At 31.7% G+C, this 23,317-nt stretch overlaps 2 protein-coding genes across 3 annotated transcripts in view; one reads left to right on the forward strand and one right to left on the reverse strand.

Moving 5' to 3' along the window:
* The window catches only part of LOC113400154 (putative transporter SVOPL), a 33,842-nt gene extending 27,333 nt beyond the window's left edge, over window positions 1–6,509 (reverse strand). Inside the window, exon 1 of the mRNA XM_026639620.2 lies at window positions 6,377–6,509. Within this exon, the coding sequence (XP_026495405.2) occupies window positions 6,377–6,413 (37 nt within the window). The 5' untranslated portion in view covers window positions 6,414–6,509. The remainder of the gene's footprint in view (window positions 1–6,376) is intronic.
* The window catches only part of LOC113400155 (hemicentin-2-like), a 319,029-nt gene that overhangs the window by 108,339 nt on the left and 187,373 nt on the right, over window positions 1–23,317 (forward strand). The window lies entirely within an intron of this gene.

Raw genomic sequence — 23,317 nt, forward strand, 5'->3', positions numbered from 1 at the left:
GAAATCAGCTACGAGACCTATCATCAAGACTAGACGCATTACATATTAAACCATTTGGTACATTATAACTTGTAGAATTTCTATTCCCTCACTCATTTCATACGATCGGCTGGCAATTCCAGCATGATCGTGATTGTGAAAGAGTTCTGGCACCGGATTAATAAAATTACGTGCTTTCCAAGCGTATTTACTGCCAAATTCCACACAAGGAGCTTCTACTGAAAATTATTTGACAGAACTATTCACTGATCCAATACGGTCCGAACAGGATTCCAACCTAAGATCTCGGGATCTGCTACCTAATACAATAGCCACTAAACTAAATAGACAGTCAATAGCTAATGGATAAGTAATTTATCATGACATAATACGAGTAGTTGTTACGAAAATGTTTGTTATGTATAAAGTAACGTACATAGAAACCAATTTTCACATTACGCGTATCCTTTTATGTTTATACACTCCGTAGCCTTCAGGCTGTATCCTTAATGTACATAAAGCGTGGCTTAGACTAGCTGAAAGTTTAACAATAAAATGTATCGTGTGTATTTTTTGCTTTACATCTTTTGTGTATGAAATTTCTTAAGTTAAATTTCATAAATCAATTAATAATTTGATTATTTTCAATATCAGGATTATTTAAGATAAGTGGGCGTATATTCAAACGATCCACAAATTCAGTAAGTTTTTAATTAAACAAATCGATTACACAGATATATTCACAATAGTCATCAATATCGATTCGTCAATAAATCATATACACAAACACACATAAATAATAAATAAATAAATATTGGACAACATCACATACATTATTCTGATCCCAATGTAAGTAGCTAAAGCTCTTGTGTTATGGAAAATCAGAAGTAACGACGGTACCACAAACACCCAGACCCAAGACAACATAGAAAACTAATGAACTTTTTCTACATCGACTCGGCCGGGAATCGAACCCGGGACCTCGGAGTGGTGTACCCATGAAAACCGGTGTACACACTACTCGACCACGGAGGTCGTCATAACATAAACCACTGAATTTATTACAAAAGAATAAAGATAATGTTGGAAATTAGCGATGCGTCGCATACGTGGTGCGCGGGAAATCTTGAATGTAACTGTCGATCCAAGATGGCTGCCGCGCTACCAACGTCGCAACGCTTCACTAGAACGCCGTTCAACTCCCATTGACACTCTTTTCCAACCAGTATGAATAAACAAGATGGCGCACTGTGCGCTGTCAAATATATAATATAGTAGGTTTGTTTATAAAAAAAATTGGAGGTGCACGTGTCAGTCGAACGTATTGCATCAGAACAACCTAACATAAGATCTCATTTCGATTATTACACCCAAGGTACAATAATGTGTTGAAAATGCAATAATACAAAAGGACATTAAATATAGATGTTACGTGATATAAATTATACGTATTAAGTAAATATAAAAGGTATTTAAGATGATTCAGATGGTCTAGTCAATGTATTACAATATATTTTTTTACCAACGGTCATGATATAAAAATAATATCAAACATACTTGAACCAAGTAGTTCAGTCCTTGCGAGAATTTTGAGTATTAATTTTATAAGATTAAATTATATGTAATGTTACCGGTTCTGAATTAAGGTTATATCGAGAAGATCCGGCTAGAAACTCAGTATGAAAATTAAGGAATGATTATTCCACACTTTTTATCAGATAACTTTGCATTTTAGCGAAAATATAACCTCTTATTTTTCGAAGGCGCTTAACAATCTGAGTGGAAGTGGCTCTGAATATTATGACTGTATTTGTAGTCACTGTAAATCAGTTTGTAGATACAGAAAATTGGTCATCATACATTATTTATTTTATTTCAAGATAGGCAGACCAGCAATCGGTCAGTGGTAAGTGGTCACCAAAGGCCATAGACATTGGCGTTGTAACAAATATTAACTATTCCTCAGATTGCCAATTCGCCATCAACATTGGGAGCTAAGATATTATCGCTCTTCTGCCTGTTGTTACATTAATTATATCAACTCAACCAAAGTAGACTATTGTTTTTTTTATTTATGGACAAATAGGCTACTTGTTATTAAGAAGATTTATTTACTTTAACGGTTAATAAATTTAAAGAATCTGTCCATTTTTAAGGCTTTGGCTAAACCATTGAATTTTGATAAAAAATAGCTATGAAGCCAATGAAAAATTTGAATACCAGCGATGGAAATAGACTACTTTTTTTTTAATTCACCAATTCAAGTTGGGCGAAGCCCTTAACCTAGTACCTTATATAATACCTACGTACATATTACATATCAACATAACGTAACCGAGTTAAATAATGATCTAACCAAGGTAATAATGATTGAGTATATCAATTATTGTACAGCACATATTTATATGAACCTAATATTCAGAGAACATGTTCTGTCTCGATAACTCTCTTCATCTGGCTGCGGTATTATGATGTTAATTCGTATAAAGATCTCGTAAAGCACAAGTCCTCCAAAGTAGGTCACAGACTGAATGAATCAATAAACTGTATCACTGCATCAAATACCATTCAACGCATATTTCTATAGCACTTTTCGTTATCCTCACTAATATTATATTTTTGAACGAAATATTGCTTATTTATTTTGTTTATTTGTCTCGTTTAATTAATTATAGATTATTATTAAATGTTGTTTACACGTAGTCAGTAGAAAAAAGGACATAAAGTAATACCTTACCCCCCACCACCCAATCACACACTTAAGTGAAATGGTAAATATGATAAATTTAACCTGCCTCATAAGTTCCGTTTTAAAACATGTACTTAAACATAAATTATACTGTTTAATACTTTTAAAGTGAACCTAAATATCACCAATAGCACCAAAACAAAAAAGGAATAAACAAATCAAATGATAAAAGTAAAAAGGTTTTAATCCACTAACGTAAATAGACTACGGCCTCCTTTTCCTCTGAGATGGTTCAAAGTTTATTCTACCATGCTGCTCAATGCAGATAATTATAAAATTCATAGAATTTAACCCAACACACGCAGGTTCCTTCAAGACGTTTTCCTACGTTAGGGTACTCAAGACGAATTATAAACATAAAAAAAAAACAATACCTAAATGGCATGCAATATAATAACATAATAACTGTCTTGGTATGGGCATGTTATGCGGAGGAATGAGGACCATGTTGTGAGAAAGGTTTTGAAAATGGATGTGGATGGATATAGAGGTAGGGGACGACCCAAGAAACGATGGATAGATTGTGTGAAAGACGATATGGTTAGAAAGAATGTTACTAGTGAGATGACGTCCGACAGAGAAGTATTGAAGAAGAAGACATGCTGCGCCGACCCCAAGTAAAACTGGGATAAGGGCAGGCGGATGATGATGAATTAAATGGCATGCCATCTATCAGAGCAGAGAAAACAAGCAAAAAAAAATATTAGATCTACCTAACAACAAAGGTATAATATCGGAAAAGAGAAGATCGATCTGCCCAACCTCTTAAACTAAAAACATTTCATCACTGGCAAATTAGCCATCTTATGGTGATTAGACATAGACATTGGCACCTGACAGGAAGTGGTCACTATTACCCAAAGACAATAGCACTTGATGGTCAGTCTTTTTATTTATTTTGATATAATTCTATTTCTAGACAATATGAAAAGTTGAATACGTAATTTTTTTTTTTTATTATTATCATTAAGTCCTTAAATAAAAATAGTAACTGTGGGCTGGTGGCAAGAATGCTAGCAGTATTTCTCCGTTGAATCGCAATTTTGTTTCTTGAACCAAACCAGTGGAGGCAATAAGACAAGGTGATATACATTTAATGAAGCTTTTTGCACTACTACTCCAAGGACCGGGTGTTTCAGCAGCAATTATATGATTAAAATTTATAAATATTATATAATTTAAAACGATCAGTAAATGGATGCATAGTAACTGGTTGTTAATAAGTTACATAAAATCCCTTTTATAAAAGTAGAAAAGGATTGTAAAATGTCAGAATGTCATGCGATATTGACAATAATAATTATGATGTGTAAAGGTGAAAATGGCGTATCAACGATAATCGATATTCAACATTTCACAAGTGAAGATTATCATTTCTTTCAAAAAAGCACGGCGGAACACAATCATAAAATATCAGAAGGTGATATGCGACATAATAATATAAAAATAATGATAAGATTTAAAGCTTATACGAATCAATTTAACGTGAGACCGAAAATAGATTATTTAACATTTCACGAGTTAGAAGTGAAGTGAGCTCTTAGAGAACAACACTGAATCTCTTTCACAAAATAATAAAACGATTGTTAATCAATAGAAACGTACAAATGTGATTCATATTCAGATTTATTCAGGCAACGTCGGGCACTTACGATCAGGGAATTTACAATTGGAGCATGGAACTAATTAAAATAGCATCTATTACTCTTATTAGCTTTCAATAAATTTCTCTACTTCGAATATTTTACGGAATAAATCCGTAAGTAGTAGGTATAAATTTATTAGAAATAAATTTATTTTCTACGGAAAAAATATTTTTTACGTACCGTAGTTTTTTTGTAGCCGAATAATGTTATGATAAAAACTAGTAAAAATTGCTGTCATCAATGTCCTACTGCTGAGCTAAGGCTTCTAAGAATTCGATACTTAATTTATTCACAGAATATTCACCATGATACTCCACTGCCAGCTAGATAATATTCATCTCAAATTTAAATTCATAGTCTTCGGCTACGTCAGATAACTAAAACTGAAGGCAGTCGTCTTCTCAGGTTATTGAACTATTATTACTCTCAAAATCATCTATTTATAGGGCATGTATAAGTCATATTATTGGTATCGATTTTACCAAAAGATATATTACATAACCCTACTCAACATAGGTTGATTAATTAGAGGTTTTAGTCAAAATTTCCACAAGGTGCTTTTTTCACAGCCGAGCAAAAGATAAATTAAGCCCTTGTGAATTATCAAATTTAATATTTAAAATTGTATGACTTCTTTAGCAATGTAGAGTATGATAAATTATACTATATACGTAAGTGTATTTGCAATTGTAACCACTTCCCGAGAACTGCCTATTTGATAGTCTATATGCCTAAAATAAACATTGGCAAAAACTGCGAATATTTCCAATGTTTCCCGTTCATATTTTTACGAGCGAACTTCCCAAGTTTTACACGAGTAAATCCTTACACGTGAAACACTGAAAATTCGTTACCTCCACAATGAAAAATACGGGTATTGTTCAACATTACAAATTGGCTCACTGGCACGAGAAAAATTCGGAATTATAATGAGGATTAAAATTAATAATCGAATGGAAAATATTATCAAGTTATCCTTATCATTAAAACCTTGTGATACAAAAAGGATTTCTACTAACTGAAAACTGCTAATACTGTATCACAGATCGTACGGCTGATAGGACATTTGTGTTTTAGACAACTTAATCATATATGAAAACAATAATGTTCGAAAATATTGAATTAGGTTAAATAGTGAAGTAGGAGGAAACCAAAATATATATTTTTAAATTAAATTGATTACAATGAAATTCGGTAATTGAAAAGTAACACTTCTAAAAATTCCTCTACAGGGGGTTAAAACCTTTCTTCTAGAGGAGGTCAGCTGATAAAAAGTTACAATATTTTAGACGAAAAAATTCTCAATAAAAGTTCCGTTACTGGAAGTTGGGAGTGTGTGTCCCGTGCCCCGAAAAGCACAAAACCGTGATTTGTCCGGCATCCAAACTCTTCCCGTTCATGTCAAATTTGATTAAGTGAATGAGGAAATAGAGAGTGTACCTTTATTTCCTTCCATACTTATAAACTAATAATATGTCCTACAAACTTGACTAGTCGCCCCTTAGGTCATCGTCATCATTATCATCCTCAATTAATCCCTTCGAGGTAGGTTTGGTGCGTATTTCATCAAGCTGTATGCTGGTTGGATACATGTGTGGTATATTTTCTTCATTTGTAGATTTCCTCGTAATATTTTCCCTCACATAAATTAACCACATGCAGCGATGCTTACTTGGTTATATTTGGTGAGGATTCTCATCGTTTAACTACTAATCCATTTTTGCTCCCAAACGGTAAAAAAACGGGTTTCAAATTTTAGCCAAGAAAATCTATTTATACAAAACTTAAGCTGAATGCTTAATAGGCAATAATTAAAAGGCAATTACTTAATACAAAAACATAATTAAAATAACTATAAGTATAATATAAATATAATAAAATTAATGAAGCTAACTCACTCAACATTTAAACTGAATTGCTATTTGGGGGAACTGTATAAATTGATAATCGGTTTTTTACAAACCTCAGCAGTTAATATCAAAGTATAATATTTTTAACTTACTCCGTTTACCCAAAGCTTGCAAATTCACTTCACTCATTTTCACTTATTCATTAATTTATTAAATTACTTTGATCAATTTTGTGCATTATAAACTGACTTGACACAGGTTCAACTATAACTAATGATAAAATTACCGATTCATAGTAATACTCCTCGTAAGATCTTGTATGAGTGCGTGTAATAATTATCTCACTAATAGCCTTGATGACTGACCATTTTCAATTGATCCTCATCTCTTCAACAAACCCCTTATCTCTATTACCCATTTCGCTAAATAAGAAGTTCATTTAATACTGGTATATTGACTTAAGATAAAACTCTCGAAACAGTAGTTTTCATATGTTATAAGATAAATATTAATATAGTGTGCGCATATTATTATTATTATTTTTCTCGAATCAGCTATAACTTTATTTGATTATTTAAAAAAATCCTTGAAATATGGTAATTTCGGACTATTTCTGGCAACATTTGACGGAACAAAGAAATGCTATCAATCACCCCAAAACAAATATTTTTTAGTAAATTTATACTCTATCTTATGGAATATTAATTATCCTCTCTAAATACTTTTATAAATAATAATCAAAAAATTATAGATACGATTACTATATCAAACATATCTAAATTTTCCAATTGTAGCCACGAGTATGTGAAACGTACTGACTGGCTTAGATTGGGCGCAATAATGGCACAATTCCAGTTTTCAAAGAAATATTTAAATGTTACACAATTGTTAAAAGTACTGTTTTACTTGAAGTAGGGTTTGAATGGTGAGTGAACCAGTGTAACTGCAGGCACGAGAGATATAACATCTTAGTTCCCAAGGGTTGCGGCGTTTTTGATGTGAGGAATAGTTAATATTTCTTACAGCATGTATATAAGCATTGGTGACCACTAATCAGTTCTCAACCTATATCATAAAAAAATGTTTTAACAGCTATCATACAATTTTTATTTTCCCAATTATAAATTGTACGAATTTAAAAATAACATCGATTTATTTTACGCACATCACTAGTTCTTTAATGTCAAATAAATTTTAAAGAGACATCTGATACTCCGCATAATGGCAGTTCGACATAAAATAATCTTGAACCTAGAAAAATTAGGTATCGACATATTACTGAATGATTTTGACAATTTGACAAGTTAGTTGGAGATAAAAAAAAAATAATACTCATACAATTACGAAGATACACACACATGCGTTATGAGATACACACATATATTTTGAAGCTTATATTTATATAACACTAGCTGAACCTGCCGCATTACCCGCGCGGAATTTATAAACTTATAGCACGCAAATCTCAACGCATGAAAAATAAAAATAATCGTAGTACGTCCTTACCTGCAACTGAAACTACTTCCACGCCAAATTGAATCCAAATCGGTTCAGCAGTTAAAGCGTAAAGAAGTCATGGTTACTTTCGCATTTATGATATTAGTATAAATTAAACATCATATTAGAACATAGTCCATTGATTAAAACTTATATAATTTAATTCACATAAATTTAAATCTTAAAGTAATCGAAAGTTCGAAAAAGTCTGAACTTAATGAAGATTACAAAGTTTTTCAATACAGTAAATAAGTTACGTAGCGGATAGCGAAATTAAGCAGGAATATGATGTAAAATTAAAGAGGTAGATGAAGGTTAGTCGTCTATATACAAAGGGTCGTTGGAAGCGTAGAAGCATCAAACGGTATAAGCTTTTAAATGAGTCAGATTATTGTACCTTTGTTTAGTTAGAAAGGGTCTTAAGAACCTGCCTTTAAACAAGCTTTCTATTTTGAGTAAACAGATTACTCTTTAAATTAATGTCTTGGTAATAGTAGAAATATATTAAAGAATTAAAAGATCTTATTTATTACATATGTTAAATATATATATATATATATATACGTTATTGTAGATAAAATATAAATATGTCATTCTTATTTAAAAGTAAATAATGGATTTTTTTATTGCATTGAATCTTTGTTTAACATTCACGTGTTCTAATGACTCAGCAATCTCGTCTTTTAAGCATATAATTTATGTTACATACCTTTATTTATATTTTTATCTCCCTTTAAAAATGCGTTAAGCGTTTCCCCCACGTAAAGTACCCCCTGGTATGTGTATATGGTATTCCGGTGCCTAGGACGCTTAGTGTGCTACAGTACACCGGAATACCCACTAAAAAAGCAGCGGTACCGTCTCTTTGGCGGGCGTCTCAGGATCGTTTTCGTATGCTACCGTGACGGATATGGACATCCTGGATTTTTTTCTATGTTATAATTTGTGTAGTGTACAATAAAAGTTAATTTGTAATGTATTGTACTATGTGTAATGAACATGTCGCAACCACCTAGTTTCATTAGCCTTTTAATTACAAGCCTAACTATTTTACTAAATGGAACCATTCAAATAGCGGCCTCAATTACATTCAGACAATCATCTGGAAACAAAAGTAATTATTTTAGCTAGATTAGGTTTGTTTAAATAAAATGTTACACATTTTGCTATTTCTGTTTTCAGAAGAGTCTAGAGCAACTTACTCTACACTATGAACTTAATACGTATTAGCTGAATGTCATTGAGGCCGCTGATTAAAAAGCAACACTTAGTTAAAAGGCTAGGCTGTTAATTGAATGGCAAGTGAGGCTATTGCCTGAGAAATATGTTAAAATGAACTACAAGTATATCTATATATATTATAATTAACACTAATAATATTTTCCGGAATTTTTTAAACAAAACTCTTCTTCAGAAATAAATTGCGAAAAATATAATATGTGACACTTAATACGATTCAGTGTTACATTGAATTCTTAATATGTAATTGACGACCTCCGTGGTCGAGTAGTGTGTACACCGGTTTTCATGGGTGCGCTGCTCCGAGGTCCCGGGTTCGATTCCCGGTCGAGTCGATGTAGAAAAAGTTCATGTTTCTATGTTGTCTTGGGTCTGGGTGTATGTGGTACCGTCGTTACTTCTGATTTTCCATAACACAAGTGCTTTAGCTGCTTACATTGGGATCAAAGTAATGTATGTGATGTTGTCCAATATTTATTTATTTATTTACGATCCAGACGTACGATATTAATATAACACTCATATTAATGTTCGCGAACATTCCATTAATTATCTGGTTTTATAATGAGTTACTTAGTAATATTACATTAATCAATCTAAGTGATGGAAATGCTACGGGGGTTGGTACTGAATGATCGCCAGCTGCTCAGACATTTTATGTTATTATTCTTTACAAAGTAAAACGTAGTAAAATCTTACATTTCTGTAATAGTATTATCTTTTAATATCGGTATGCGGGTTCATATGCCCAATGTGCCAACAACCTTGGGAATTTAGAAGTAATTATATTACTAGCTATATATCCCGGATTCGCACGGGTGATGTAATGGTCTACAGAAGGCTTTCCTATTGAAGGACGAAAATACAAAGCAATTCTCTTGTTAGTTTTTGGGGCAGGGCCTTCGTCAGCAGAACCAATCACCAAAGTGTCTTCATAATTAAACATTTTTTTTTGTTTATTTAACATAATGTATCTTCTTGTATCTTCCTTTAACTTAAAGTTTAATTCAGTTAAAATTAATTACATTACTAACTGGTGCCCGCGAGTCCGTTTGCGTGACTAAGCCTCAAAAATAGGGTATTATTTGGTCGACATATTTGTGTATCTTTTGTTGCGTCAGTCGTGGCATTGTAGTTCTCAAATGGATGGACAGATTATGATTTTTTTTTTTTTGATAGATGACTTATTTGAGTGCACAAACGACCGAATGTTTTAAATTTATAATTAATTCTATAATATATGTATATATTATTCCATGCAAAGTAACATAACGTTTTTTTTACGATTAGGTCGTATTAACCCAAACTTATCAAATATGTTACGGAGACATAATTTTTTTTTTTTTTAATAAAATTATTATAGCCTCGAGCGTTTAAAATATTACTGTAATACGTGCGCACGCTTCAGCGAGCGGCAAGCGACACGGCTTGTATAAGCCCGGCTGCGACCGACTGAATTGACTAATATAACTTGAACCCTATTTCATATGATTGACTACATTCATGTAAGCTCAACTTACATTTGACGATTTGTAAATTATCAGTTTTTGAAAATCTATCAGTTTTTTTAATGTTAATCACGTTAACTGTCAATTATAACCATTTTACAGACTATAGTCAACCAAATTTTCAATCAAATCAACATAACAATAATTCTACTTTCGAATTTAGAATATTAGCAAGGATTCTCTCCCGAATTGCTTCTATTATTTGGAATATTAACAGTACAATGGATCAGCACAATACTAAAACTATATTTAAATACATAGAATTCATCATTTTCCGATTTTTAAATAAACCGAAATCGAATATATAAAACACATATATTAATTTATATAGAAATTAAGTATAATCGTAAAAATCCATGTTTAATTAATTCCACTGATAGATTAATTACGACATTTATAATCATAGTAATTAATAGTGTACGATTAAAATGACATTAAAATATTGATATGGTTCGAAAATAGAAATTTAATAATTAAATAGTGATTAAGATATACTCAGTATGACTGAACGAGTCTACCAAATATTTTTCTATTGTTTTTCTGTCTTGGATGTGCTGGCAATTATATTTTTAAGGGATAAGCAATTAAGCATATCCCTTAAAGCACCTTTCTTGTATCTTGTACGTTCAATAATAATTAATTTAGAAAATAGTTATATATTTATTTAATATATAATATAGGTACATTATGTATTAGAATAATTTATATTCATGATAATGACTAGGCAGATTTTTCTATTCAAAAATTGGTATATAGACTGGCAAATAGGCCTCCTGGAGGTGAATTGTCATCACCGCCTCTCGTGCCTTTAATAAGATTAGCTCATCCAAGCAAGATTAGCTTTCAAACTGAAACAGAACAATACTAAGTACTGCTGTAAGGCGGTAGAGTATGTGATGAGTAAGAGATACCTACCCAGATTGGCTTGCACAAAGCACCACCACCAATAATATATTATCTGTAACATATTTAATTAATATATATGTATGTATGTATGTATCTCAGTTAATCTCAGGAACTATTCAATTACTAAATTATTTGCTATGCACTATTTATAAAGGAAGGCTTTACTATCATGACTTCTCGGTCCGATCTTAGGGGCACGAACCATACCCGGCTACTGATATGGCAAGTTACTTATGACGAGCATTCAAAATCAGCATATGTGGAAATGGTAGCGTGGTAGAGTAATAAGTCTCGTAATTAAAAATAACGTTTATAAATTGTACACGATTTTCTCTAAATGCACTGAAAGGAAAGTCGATTTGCAGGTGAATATTTAAAAAAAAAAATCTTCTTTTTCGTCTGCTAGCTTAAACTTTAATTTTGAATTTATCTATTCATATAAATATACATATGAATACTCGTAATGATTTTAATACAATATTTACAGTATGGGAAAATAATAATACTATACCAGGTTCAAATAAATGAATATTATATATGTATTTTTATATTATATTTGTAATAACATTATGTTAAAATATATATAAAATATAAATATTTTATGGCCAAAGCAGAAGGCTTTAATGCCATTCCACTATACAGCTTCAGGGTCACATCTGCCACAATTTAACATGAGATTCATTATAAATATATATATTCAAATAAAATATGAAAACTCAGAAAAGATTGTCCAGATTGAACCCGCGATGTTTGGTTAAGATTAAGATTTGGATATTTCATCTTGATTCTATCGAGCATAGAGTCTGTAATTATCGCGATCTCTCAGCACCAAATGCTTTACATTTAAGAATACCGATCACATACATAGTAATCAAAAACACACATAGACATCACACACACACAAACACAAACAGATACAATTTTTTTTTTTATTTTACAAAAATGTCCAAATTGTTTCCATTTATACTATTTATATAATAGTTCCTACATTCTTTGCAGTTCACTTGAAGACCGTAACCTCTTAACACGATCGTCTTATACTTAAAGAGACAGAGGGACAGAGATTATGTGAAGAAGTAATGAGTATGTTCTGATTCTTATTCTGAAATCCCGTATCGTTGTATATAAAATGTATATTATCTCCGATGAAACCGAGCGAAATTAAGTGTGCGAGTAACGGGGACTCTCCGTTTGTCACGTAATTAATCCACAAGGAAGATATATATTAATTGTTTTAGATACAAAATCTCCCATTAAGCTGTAATTGTAATTCTGTGGTTTGAATTATTTAACTTTAGATCTATTTAATACCAATACAACGAAATTATTTCCATTTACTTATATTTCAGTTACATTTGTAACGATACTTTCACTTGGTGTGCTTTGTGCCCGCCTGGGTAGATACAGGCTACAGGCACAAGGGATATAACATCTTAGCTATCAATGTCGGTAGCATTGTGTGATGTAAGTAATGGTTAATATTTCTTACAACGTCAATGTTTATGGGTGGTGATCACTTATCATCAGGTGGCCATTTGCCCGTCCTACATGACACGCAACAGAAGTAATAACTTTAAAAGTCTGTCCGAAATACTTCTAGCACTGTGGGTTAGAGTGAAAGAGGAGGAGCCGCCGCCGTATGCGTAAGAGAAAGGGAAGTCAGACAGATTGGCGCCGTAACGCGTTACGTAACGAAGAGGGTTGCTCTCCCATAAGAAGTTATCACTTTAAAAAGATACATACAGACCGAAATTTAATTATTATCTTAGCTCTTATTTATAAAAAAATAGTAAAGTTTGAATTTATATGGCTAACTCTTACCTCACATACATATTCTACCGCCAAACGGCAGTGTTTAGTGTTGTAATGTTCCATCTTAAAGAGTGATTGAGCCAGTGCTACTTCAGGCACGAATTTCGTATTATCTTAGTTCCCAAGGTTCATGACGCATTTGCACTGTAAGAAATATTAACCATTCCCTACATTACCTTAAGTGAGGTTGGATTTAGTAAATTATTTTTTTTTTTAATCAGTTATCTTATTTGCCAGTCTGCTCTACCTATTTTAAATAAATTTAATTAAAAATAAAAATACCCTTTCGTTTGAAAAGGTTTTTTTTTTTGTAATAATAGACAGGTCTAAGACTAGGCTTTGAAATACGAGTACGTTAATATTCATGACGTAACACGGAATATCGGAACGTGTAGGAAAAAATAATTTTTCGTACAATTAAAATTATGAAAAAAATTTTCAGTATTCGAATAGTATTTTCCAATTAATAAAGGCATTTCTTTTGTTTTATCTTTTTCGAATTTCGAATGAATACTTTTTAATATCAACTTTCCAACCGCTGCAAAATATAACGTAGCATGCTTTAATTATTTTTTTTATCTAAAAAGAGTTCACAGCATCATAATTTGTATCGATTTAAAAAATATATATCCTGCGAATTCAGTTCATGGCAGAAAAAGACAGTAGATGTCAGAGTTCAACTTTGTGAGTTAGAATCCTTTCGTTTGAGACGTTACATATGACGTTAATTATTGTTTTTTTTTTATGGCATTGGTATGCGGACGAGCATATGGGCCACCTGATGGTAAGTGGTCACCACCGCCCATAGACAAATGCGCTGTAAGAGATATTAACCATTCCTTACATCACCTTTGCGCCACCAACCTGTGGAACTAAGATGTTATGTCCCATGTGCCTGTGATTACACTGGCTCACTCACCCTTCTAACCGGAACACAACAATACAGTGTACTGTTATTTGGCGGTACAATATCTGATGAGTGGGTGGTACCTACCCAGACGGGCTTGCACAAAGCCCTACCACCAAGTAATTGTAATAATTATTAAAACAAAATATATATAGTATTCCCAGATTTGAATTTACCTTGAAGTTATTCAAATTAATCATTTGTTAATGGTAATATAACAGACGCACCTGAGACTTACATACAGGTATGAGTCATGTGACCATCTTTATTTGAACACGAGGACTTACAGGAACACATATTTAAAAATATAAAATTAAACATAAATAAATTCAATGTATTTTGTTTTATGCACGACGATGGATGTTAATGGATCCATCCTCTGTCGATAGACGCCGAAAGGTATTTTTTCATACTATAAATCTGTATTCTTTTCGATAATAAGTATATTGGTAATAGTACTTTGTGAGCTGTACTAACTTTGTATGGTAACTCGGTATTAGGGTTTAGGTTACGCAAAGTACCACTGTAGAGTATCACTTACATATAAACTATAAACTATATAAATATATAAACCAGTCAGCTATATCATTATATAATAATGTTTGTATGATAGGCGAGCTGGTGCAGGATAGTAAGTACTGAGGACATCACTATGTCCTCAGTGCTTGTTTCGTAGGTACCATGGTCGGTAGCGCTTTGAAAATAAAAGAAAAATTAATGTTGCTTATAATGACGTTGTCTATAGACAGTGGTGACCATTTATCATCAGGTGATCCATTAATCAGTCTGCCTGACTATTTTATATTAATAATATATATAAATGTTATCGTCATACGCGACAATAATTCATAAAACTAAAATGATTGGAAATGAAACTTATACATTGCTTGCATTATAAACAAAAATCTCTCAAAATAATATCCATTAGGCGAAATTTTATTAAAATATGCTAAATCATAACAGAAAAATTAACATATTGCCTTAAATTCAAACGGACATCGGGAGGACCGAAATAATGGAATCCCTACTCTAAGAACGGTCTTGTGCCATAAGTTCCACCGGTTTATAAAACATATGCTACGAATTTTCAAATAGTAAGGAGGTAATAGAAAAAAAAATACATAAATTTAATTGTATTTAATAAATATTTATGTAGTGTATTTGGATTAATGCATATATTGAAACGTTAATTATTGTCAAAGATTGATTTTGTCATATTACGTACTTTCCTTTTCGTTGGGTTTGCGGCAACGCGTGTATCATGTGAGCGTCGTGATTTATAGTAAGCTATTACTAGGTTATACTAGCTAACTAGCTAGATTATCTTTCTTTAATCCTAAAAATAATGTCACCCATCTTAAGGCTTAAGTTCTTCGAGTATTTAAAGGTCAAGGGAGCACAAATATTATTTCTTTTCATCTTAAAACAGACCAATTAGATCTCGCAAGTAGATAACTTTGACTTAACAAATATGAAATATACGAGTATTATGTCATATTTTTACCCTTAACATATTTATAATGATATAAATTGTTAGTAAGTAAATACGCGGAAAATATTAATAGCAATCGGTAATTAAATTATGTCTTCGTTTTATGGATCAACAGCCTGTTCCAACCACAAGAGGAGGGAACTGTGACGTTCAATTGACGCGCTATCATTGGTCGAGATCTTAAATAAGAAATATAACTGGAATATAGTTGTATTACAAATAAAAATATATCAATCAAGAACTGCTTGTAGTGTTTAATATATCAGAGGTATTAACAAATCGCAAGGAATATGTAAATGTAATGTTTGTTTATCGCAACTCCTCCTTCCATTGAAACATATCAGAGTGTGTGTTTTGATTACGTCGATGTTATTTTCGTCGGCAAGTGAACTTCGACCTTGTTGATGTACTGAATGACCTGGCTCGACATCTAATGTATTTTTTACAAGGCTTAATTTAGTTAAAATGAAATACATTAGTGTTTATAAACACTTTGTTTTAATTTTCATTCTGTGCCATTTTCAGTTAATTATAATAATATTCCAGACAGATTAAAACGAACTTACTATTCTTTTTTTTTTTATTTATGTACTACTAAAGTATTTGAAAGCCCGTCTCAGTAATAACCACCCACTCATAAGATATTCAACTGCCAAACAGAAATACTTACTGCTCTTGTGTTCCGGTTTGAAGGGTGAGTGAGCCAATGTAACTACAGGAAATATATAAGTTTGTAGGCGCATTGGGCGTATTTGTAAGGGTTTTTTATTATTTCATACAGCGCCAATCTATGAGACTTACGATCAGGTAGTCTATTTGCCCGCTATTACATAAATATATATATAGGAATATTTAACATGAAAAAAGATGGATTTCCAAGAGTAAGCATATTATTAAAGAAATATATTAAGGATTTCTTCCAGGTAATATAAAGTATGAGTAATATTGTATTAATTTTAAGTATTAACGTCACTCGAATGCCGAGAGAGCCCAGTAGAAAAATAAGGTTGATTATTTTTTTGTTGATTAGTTGATAGAAGGCATTTACACACGTGAAGGGTATATATCCGAAAGCAGCTTCGACTCGTCCCGTGCCTAATTTGTTAGTGCCTATACAGGTCACTAAAGTAATAGTCGATTTAAGTCCAGGAAATTCTTCTGAAATATTTTGAAATTGGAACTGTTCTTCCAACGAACTGACGTCATTATTTTTATAATTTATCACGTGTTCTATAAAAAAAATAAAGAAAGGTTAAAGGGAAGAAGGGAAAAGCGTACGTGTTGGGAGGAACTCTAACTGTGAAAGTGCTAGAAAGGCAGTGAATAATTTCCTCGATCAAACCATGTAGTTCACAAGAAACAAATATGATTTATGATGAAATGATTCATGTACTGTAAAAAATGGTATATATAAAGTAATATGTTATTATTTATGGAGATATATATTTTTTTTTTAATCTATTTTTTTTTGTGACTTTTTAGCGACAAAGCTAAATGTCAGTTCCATCGTTCCCTTAGTAACAATTCCACCACCAACAACAATAAGAATAAAGTATTAATCACAACTTATTTTAACTTAAACTAGAGATAAATTTAAGCAGTAATAATATTTACCGTAGTTATTAAAATAAAAAAAAAAGTTTTTTTTTTCATACGTCAACGATCTTCGAGAAAAAAAGCGAAGGTACAAAAAAAAAACCTTACTACATTTTATAATACAGCTTAACGAGGTTTTTTACGTTCGGTGTGTGGAGATAAAATTCACGTATTATCCGTATCATTTACAAGACCCCATCCAAATAGAGTCATATATACCCACGTATCATTAACCCGTAAGGACTGAGATTGATATCGCGAGTTCAAACCCATCCCGACGGAAAAAAGGGAAATTGAGATATAAAACTGAGAGATAACGGTTGAGCTTAAATAGAAGAAAAAAAAAACAAACCCATCCGATGTTAGGTTTTGTAAAATTTCAGAGTGTTTCAAGAAGCGATAAATTGTCTGTGCCGTTGACGCACCGTTATTTTTTAGTTCATACATCAACATATACTATGCGTATGCATACGTGCTATAGTTTTTTTAAAACTATTTGTATATATGTATAAACATATAGCATATGTAAGTTCATATGTGTTATTATTATTTGGGTCCGCACAGTGATCGAAATTCTAATTCGAAGAAAACTTTTACTTAAGTAAAAATTAGTTACACAATATATAATTTAAATTTAAATTAGTAACACAAAAATTGTCAAAAGTAATAAAATCAAAGGAGAAAAAGGTTCTGAACTCTCTTAAGTCTTTTACTGTCTGTGTGTAATTTTATATTACTTTAAAGCTAACAACGATTCATATTGTATGTACAGTTGTTTGTATCGCGCAATATGAAGTGTTTAAATCAATAACTTCTCTGTCACAAATAAAATATTAAACCTCTTTGGTAGTTCAAATTATAGTTCGAACTATACTAATTGATGTGCTGCTTCTGGCCAGTATGAAGATTGGCACTAATGTATTTTCAGTCCGGAGCGTGCTATTATGTTTCATCAAACTAAATAATAAATAGAAATTCGTTCTAATCAGATCAAACATGTGCTGGAGACTCAATGGTCCAATGGTTAGAACAGACATTATCATTAAAGCAGCATGAGGTGAGGCCGCGGCCCAATAGTGTCACAATTACAGACTTACTATACTTGCTTACTTACTTACTGTATTTAACATCGGTTGACACTGTACACAACTGTCATTCTTTTGAACAAGGTCATTTAAAATGAATACATAAAAAAACGGTATCTGTACTACTACACACAAGAGCAATAATTCATTATTGCTGATGGTCGTAAATCACTCTCCGATGCTTCGCGTTATGAGTTTTTTTTTTGTATGTAAAAGTTAGGTGGTTGGGCAAATGGGCCACCTGATGGTATGACGTCACCACCGCTCATAGACATTGACGCTGTAGGAAATAATATTCTGTAAATCACACCAATGCAACCAACCTTTGGCACTATTATGTTATGTCCCTTGTGACTGTAGTTACACGGCTCACTCAACCTTCAAACCGGGACACAACAGTACTAAGTTTGGCTGTTGTACAATATCTGATAAATGGGTAGCACCTACCTAGATGGACTTGCACGAAGCCATCAAGTATTACTTACAATAAGGTTAATCACAAATACGATACAATCAAAAACTCTTTATTGATGTTTATCCTCATTACTTAAATCGGTTTAAATTCACGAAATCAATGGCGGAAATAAATTTTAAATATATTCAATATTTTCTTATCATTACGTAGCATTTTACATTCATAGTCAATATCCTCTTTAAGAGTTCGTTGTCATACTTAAAGTATACACGAAGATAAAAATTAATGCGTTATAAGCTCTATGTAAATAACTGAAAAACGTGATTTATATTCTGTTAAATTTGTTTAACCTCTATTTCGTGCGACGCAATGCATTCCTTTTTTATCATGTTAAATAATATTTTCATTCAGTTTTTTTCAGTCGCATTTAAAATTTTATATCTTGTCTTGTCATTTGATTTGACGTAACAAAAAACTGAATCAAACAATGCACTGAAAACAGACTGATACTTATTTTAAATAATACAAAGGAAAGTTTTAATTAATAATCTATTATTTTTATATTATTAAAAATTGGATGGAAGACTGACAATCAACTTGGTAGTAAGTCATTGGCACTGTAATAAATTATTACCATCCTGTGCATCGTCAATCGCCACCAATCTTTGGAAATAAGAAGCTAGGAAGTAATGTCCCTTCTACACTGACTCACTCATATTTCAAATCGGAATACAACTACATATATTAAGAATATCTGTTTGAATTTAGAATATGTATCGAGTCGATTGCCTTCAAGTTAACAATTATACCAAAATTTAAGTCTTGTATTATGAAACAGATAAACAGAAAGTATTGGCTCAGGTTAGACTGTATAGTGGAATACATTGGCCTTCATCTTAACAATTACTCGAAAACGATTATATTGAAATAAAAATAATTGTTTGTATATTGTAATTACATGTGAATAATCACATATTTTTAATATGTATCATTTCTATAATATAATAGTGCAGATAATATTTGTAGTTCATAGTTATATGACGATTATCTTCCAGTTATTAAATAAACTATTTGAAGCTCCAACGCAGTTCTATTGGATTGAGCCCCAAATATTATGTCAATCACAATATTTCTTTTTCAAAAAATTTCAAAATATTGTATAAAAATCTTTCATCGATTTCACTGAATCTTTATATTCTTACCGACGTGCCAAACGATTTTAATTATTAATAAAACTTAATTCTGTTTATAGAGATTACTTTACTTATCGTGTATTTGTTATAAATGACTTTTATACTTTCTTAGTTATAGAAAGAAGAAAGAAATATTATTCAATACAAAATTACATACATAAAACATAAACATTACCAGCCTGTAAATTTTCCCACTGCTGGGCTAAGGCCTCCTCTCCCTTTTGAGGAGAAGGTATGGAGCATATTCCACCACGCTGCTCCAATGCGGGTTGGTGGAATACACATGTGGCAGAATTTCGTTGAAATTAGACACATGCAGGTTTCCTCACGATGTTTTCCTTCACCGCCGAGCACGAGATGAATTATAAACACAAATTAAGCACATGAAAATTCAGTGGTGCCTGCCTGGGTTTGAACCCGAAATCATCGGTTAAGATGCACGCGTTCTAACCACTGGGCCATCTCGGCTCTTATGTACAATACAAGATTATGTAGATGAAAAAAAAGCGTGGAGCTAATACTTGTTCAATTCCAGCCAGAATGTATTATATACACATGTATGTAATTGTATTTAACTAACATGACTTTGTATTTTATATGCTGGTTCTTCTCGGTAGGTTCTGCATTCCGAACCGGTGGTAACTTCATTAAAACAGTTTGTTAAATGACGATTCAAAAGTGCTTGTCTACTTGAATAAAGTATATTTTGATTTTGATTTTTCAAGTAATGTAGCTTCTATAATCAGGCTTCTTTTTTTTATAGCAGAGGGAAGCGTGCTCGCAAATAGGCTACATGTTGGTAAGTCACCACTGTCCACTCTTTTATACAATTATATCTAAAAAATAAAAGAAACTAATTCCAAAGGGAATAAATATCAATGATTTAAAAGAAATATGACAGTTGGTGATCATAAAAATTCCAGAACAGCGTGTCGCTTGTAGTCTAGCTTACGTAATTAATGTTGTCCTTTTATTTCTACGAACTTATATCTAGAGTTTAAATTTATAATAACATTATAACTTCCTAATTACTATAAAGAAAGGTAGCAAGTAACTTTCTCTAGTACTTTATTGCTCTTTCTGCCGTCTAATTTATATATTGTGAATTTTCAGTTAACTATATAATTTTGTATGTAACAAAAACTGTATAATGAAGTTCTATATTCAAATTCAATCGATCACAAAACTAACCAAGCGCTAAAATAAACGAATTATTTGATGCAATATAATATATCCTTATAAAAATCCAGTAACAAAGTTAATATAAAAAGCATTTTCGCAACTGTTTTTATGAACTGTCAACATTGAAAATTAGATAACTTATGTTTAGACAAAATGCCTGTCATCTATCGCAAAACCTTCGTAATGATAAAAAATCATATCACCGATAGCAATTTAGCAATTGAGATCGCTCACATAGTAGGAAATATAACGTGGAAAATGTAGAATATTATTCGTGTGGCCCTGACGTACATAGTAGGTAATGATTTGCAAATTTTCATAGCGTTAAAAACCTAGTTTTGCATGTTAAAATTTTTACTCTTAATGGAAAAAATCTTTCAAAAGATAATATTATGATGACCTTATTTCAACGTCATATTTTAATGTTTTAATATTTACTCCGTTTCTAACTTTTATTTTATATATTGTGTATTTATAATTTCTAATTTGTCCTGATGAATTATACATTTTTTAGTGTTAAATGAGTTATAGCTTATCTCGCTTGTGAAGAACATCATCATCCTAAAATTTATTATTAATATACATGTTACTTAATTATGATCATCATGAAAATAACCTTATTTTTTATGGAATACGGAATGCAGAATGCTCACCTGATGCAAAATGAATACACTGAAAGGCTTGCAAGTGCGTTGCCAGCCTTCAAGATATGATTAGAGTCTTTTCTTGAAAGTTCTTTGTTCGTATCGACTCGAAATAATAGCCGACTATAGCTGATTCCACAGATTGATCACCTCCATGGTCGAGTAGTGTGTACACCGGTTTTCATGGGTACGCCACTCCGAGGTCCCGGGTTCGATTCCCGGCCGAGTCGATGTAGAAAAATTTCATTAGTTTTCTATGTTGTCTTGGATCTGGGTGTTTGTGGAACTGTCATTGCTTCTGATTTTCCATAATACAAGTGCTCTAGCTACTTACATTGGGATCAGAGTATTGTATGTGATGTTGTCCAATATTTATATTTATATTTATCATAATCAAATTTATTAGCATAGTCTTCATCGTCGACATCAACATTATCAAAGTCATGGTTATAGTCATCTCCATCGTCATAGTCTTCATCATTTTTAACATCTTCATCATCATTGTCATCATTGTAAACAATTCTCAAATCAAAGAATTATTCTAGATTAAAATTGGTTCCGGAAATTGGTGAAATTGATTGGAACTTTAGGGTCCATAGGTCTTGCTGTCTTGAAATAATTGGATAGTAGTTATAACGGTCGTTTTTATCATAACAGTATCATTTAATTCAAAAAGTACTTGATAAAATAGAAACAGAGGGTTTTAATGTATGAATCAAATGATAAACTGAAGAATAACTAGCAGATCCAGTTAACTAATAATTCAGGACATGGGATAAATATTAATGAGAGCAAAACACAGACAATTTTGGATTCAAATTATTCACGAAAACGACAGAGTAAAATTTTTATTTGTCTTATAACAAACTATTTAATTTTTAAAGATTTGTCGAAAATTATAACTTATATAAGTTATTTTTTTCAATTCAGAAAAACGAATACGCCTCATTTTCCTTTATCTTGCATAATGTCATTGAACTTAGCCATGCAGTCGTATAGTCTTCAAGATATATGTTTAACTATAATAATATTAAAACACTTATATTAACGATAGAATAATATAGCAGCTAAGTGAATTCAAAGCGAAACTTGAAGTAGTCGAATGCTGAGGTAATTTGTAATTCAAATTTACAATATGGTTGTTTCAACGTTAAGACTTAGGTTATTCATCATTTTCTGGCGGCGCGGTGGTCTCAAATAAAAATAATATAGACGTAACGCCTTTTCATACACGTGACGTTACATAGTATATTTCACAGGTTTGTTTGAAATTTAAATAAATTGAATTATGAAACCTTAGAAGTCATTGGTGGTTAACGCTAAAAGGAGTTTTTTATCCATTTTAATTTGATGATGGATTCAAAAACAAAGTGTATGTGAGTTATCATTTCTCAATTATAAAAGCATGGAGTTCATATTTGTTGATATCGATTTTGAATATCACTCTTGTTTATTCTTGGTAAAAACTACGTTCTAAGCCAGCGATAATTTTATATATTATACCAAGTAAAAAGTTTTCATAGTTTACCAAGTAACCAATTAGTTCACCACTTTGATAAACAAAATATAAAAAAGGGTCTAAGAGTATTATAGTCCTTTATTTTTACGGCATGTCCA

The sequence above is a fragment of the Vanessa tameamea genome, chromosome 18 (genome assembly GCF_037043105.1).
Source record: "Vanessa tameamea isolate UH-Manoa-2023 chromosome 18, ilVanTame1 primary haplotype, whole genome shotgun sequence".
NCBI lineage: Eukaryota > Metazoa > Arthropoda > Insecta > Lepidoptera > Nymphalidae > Vanessa > Vanessa tameamea.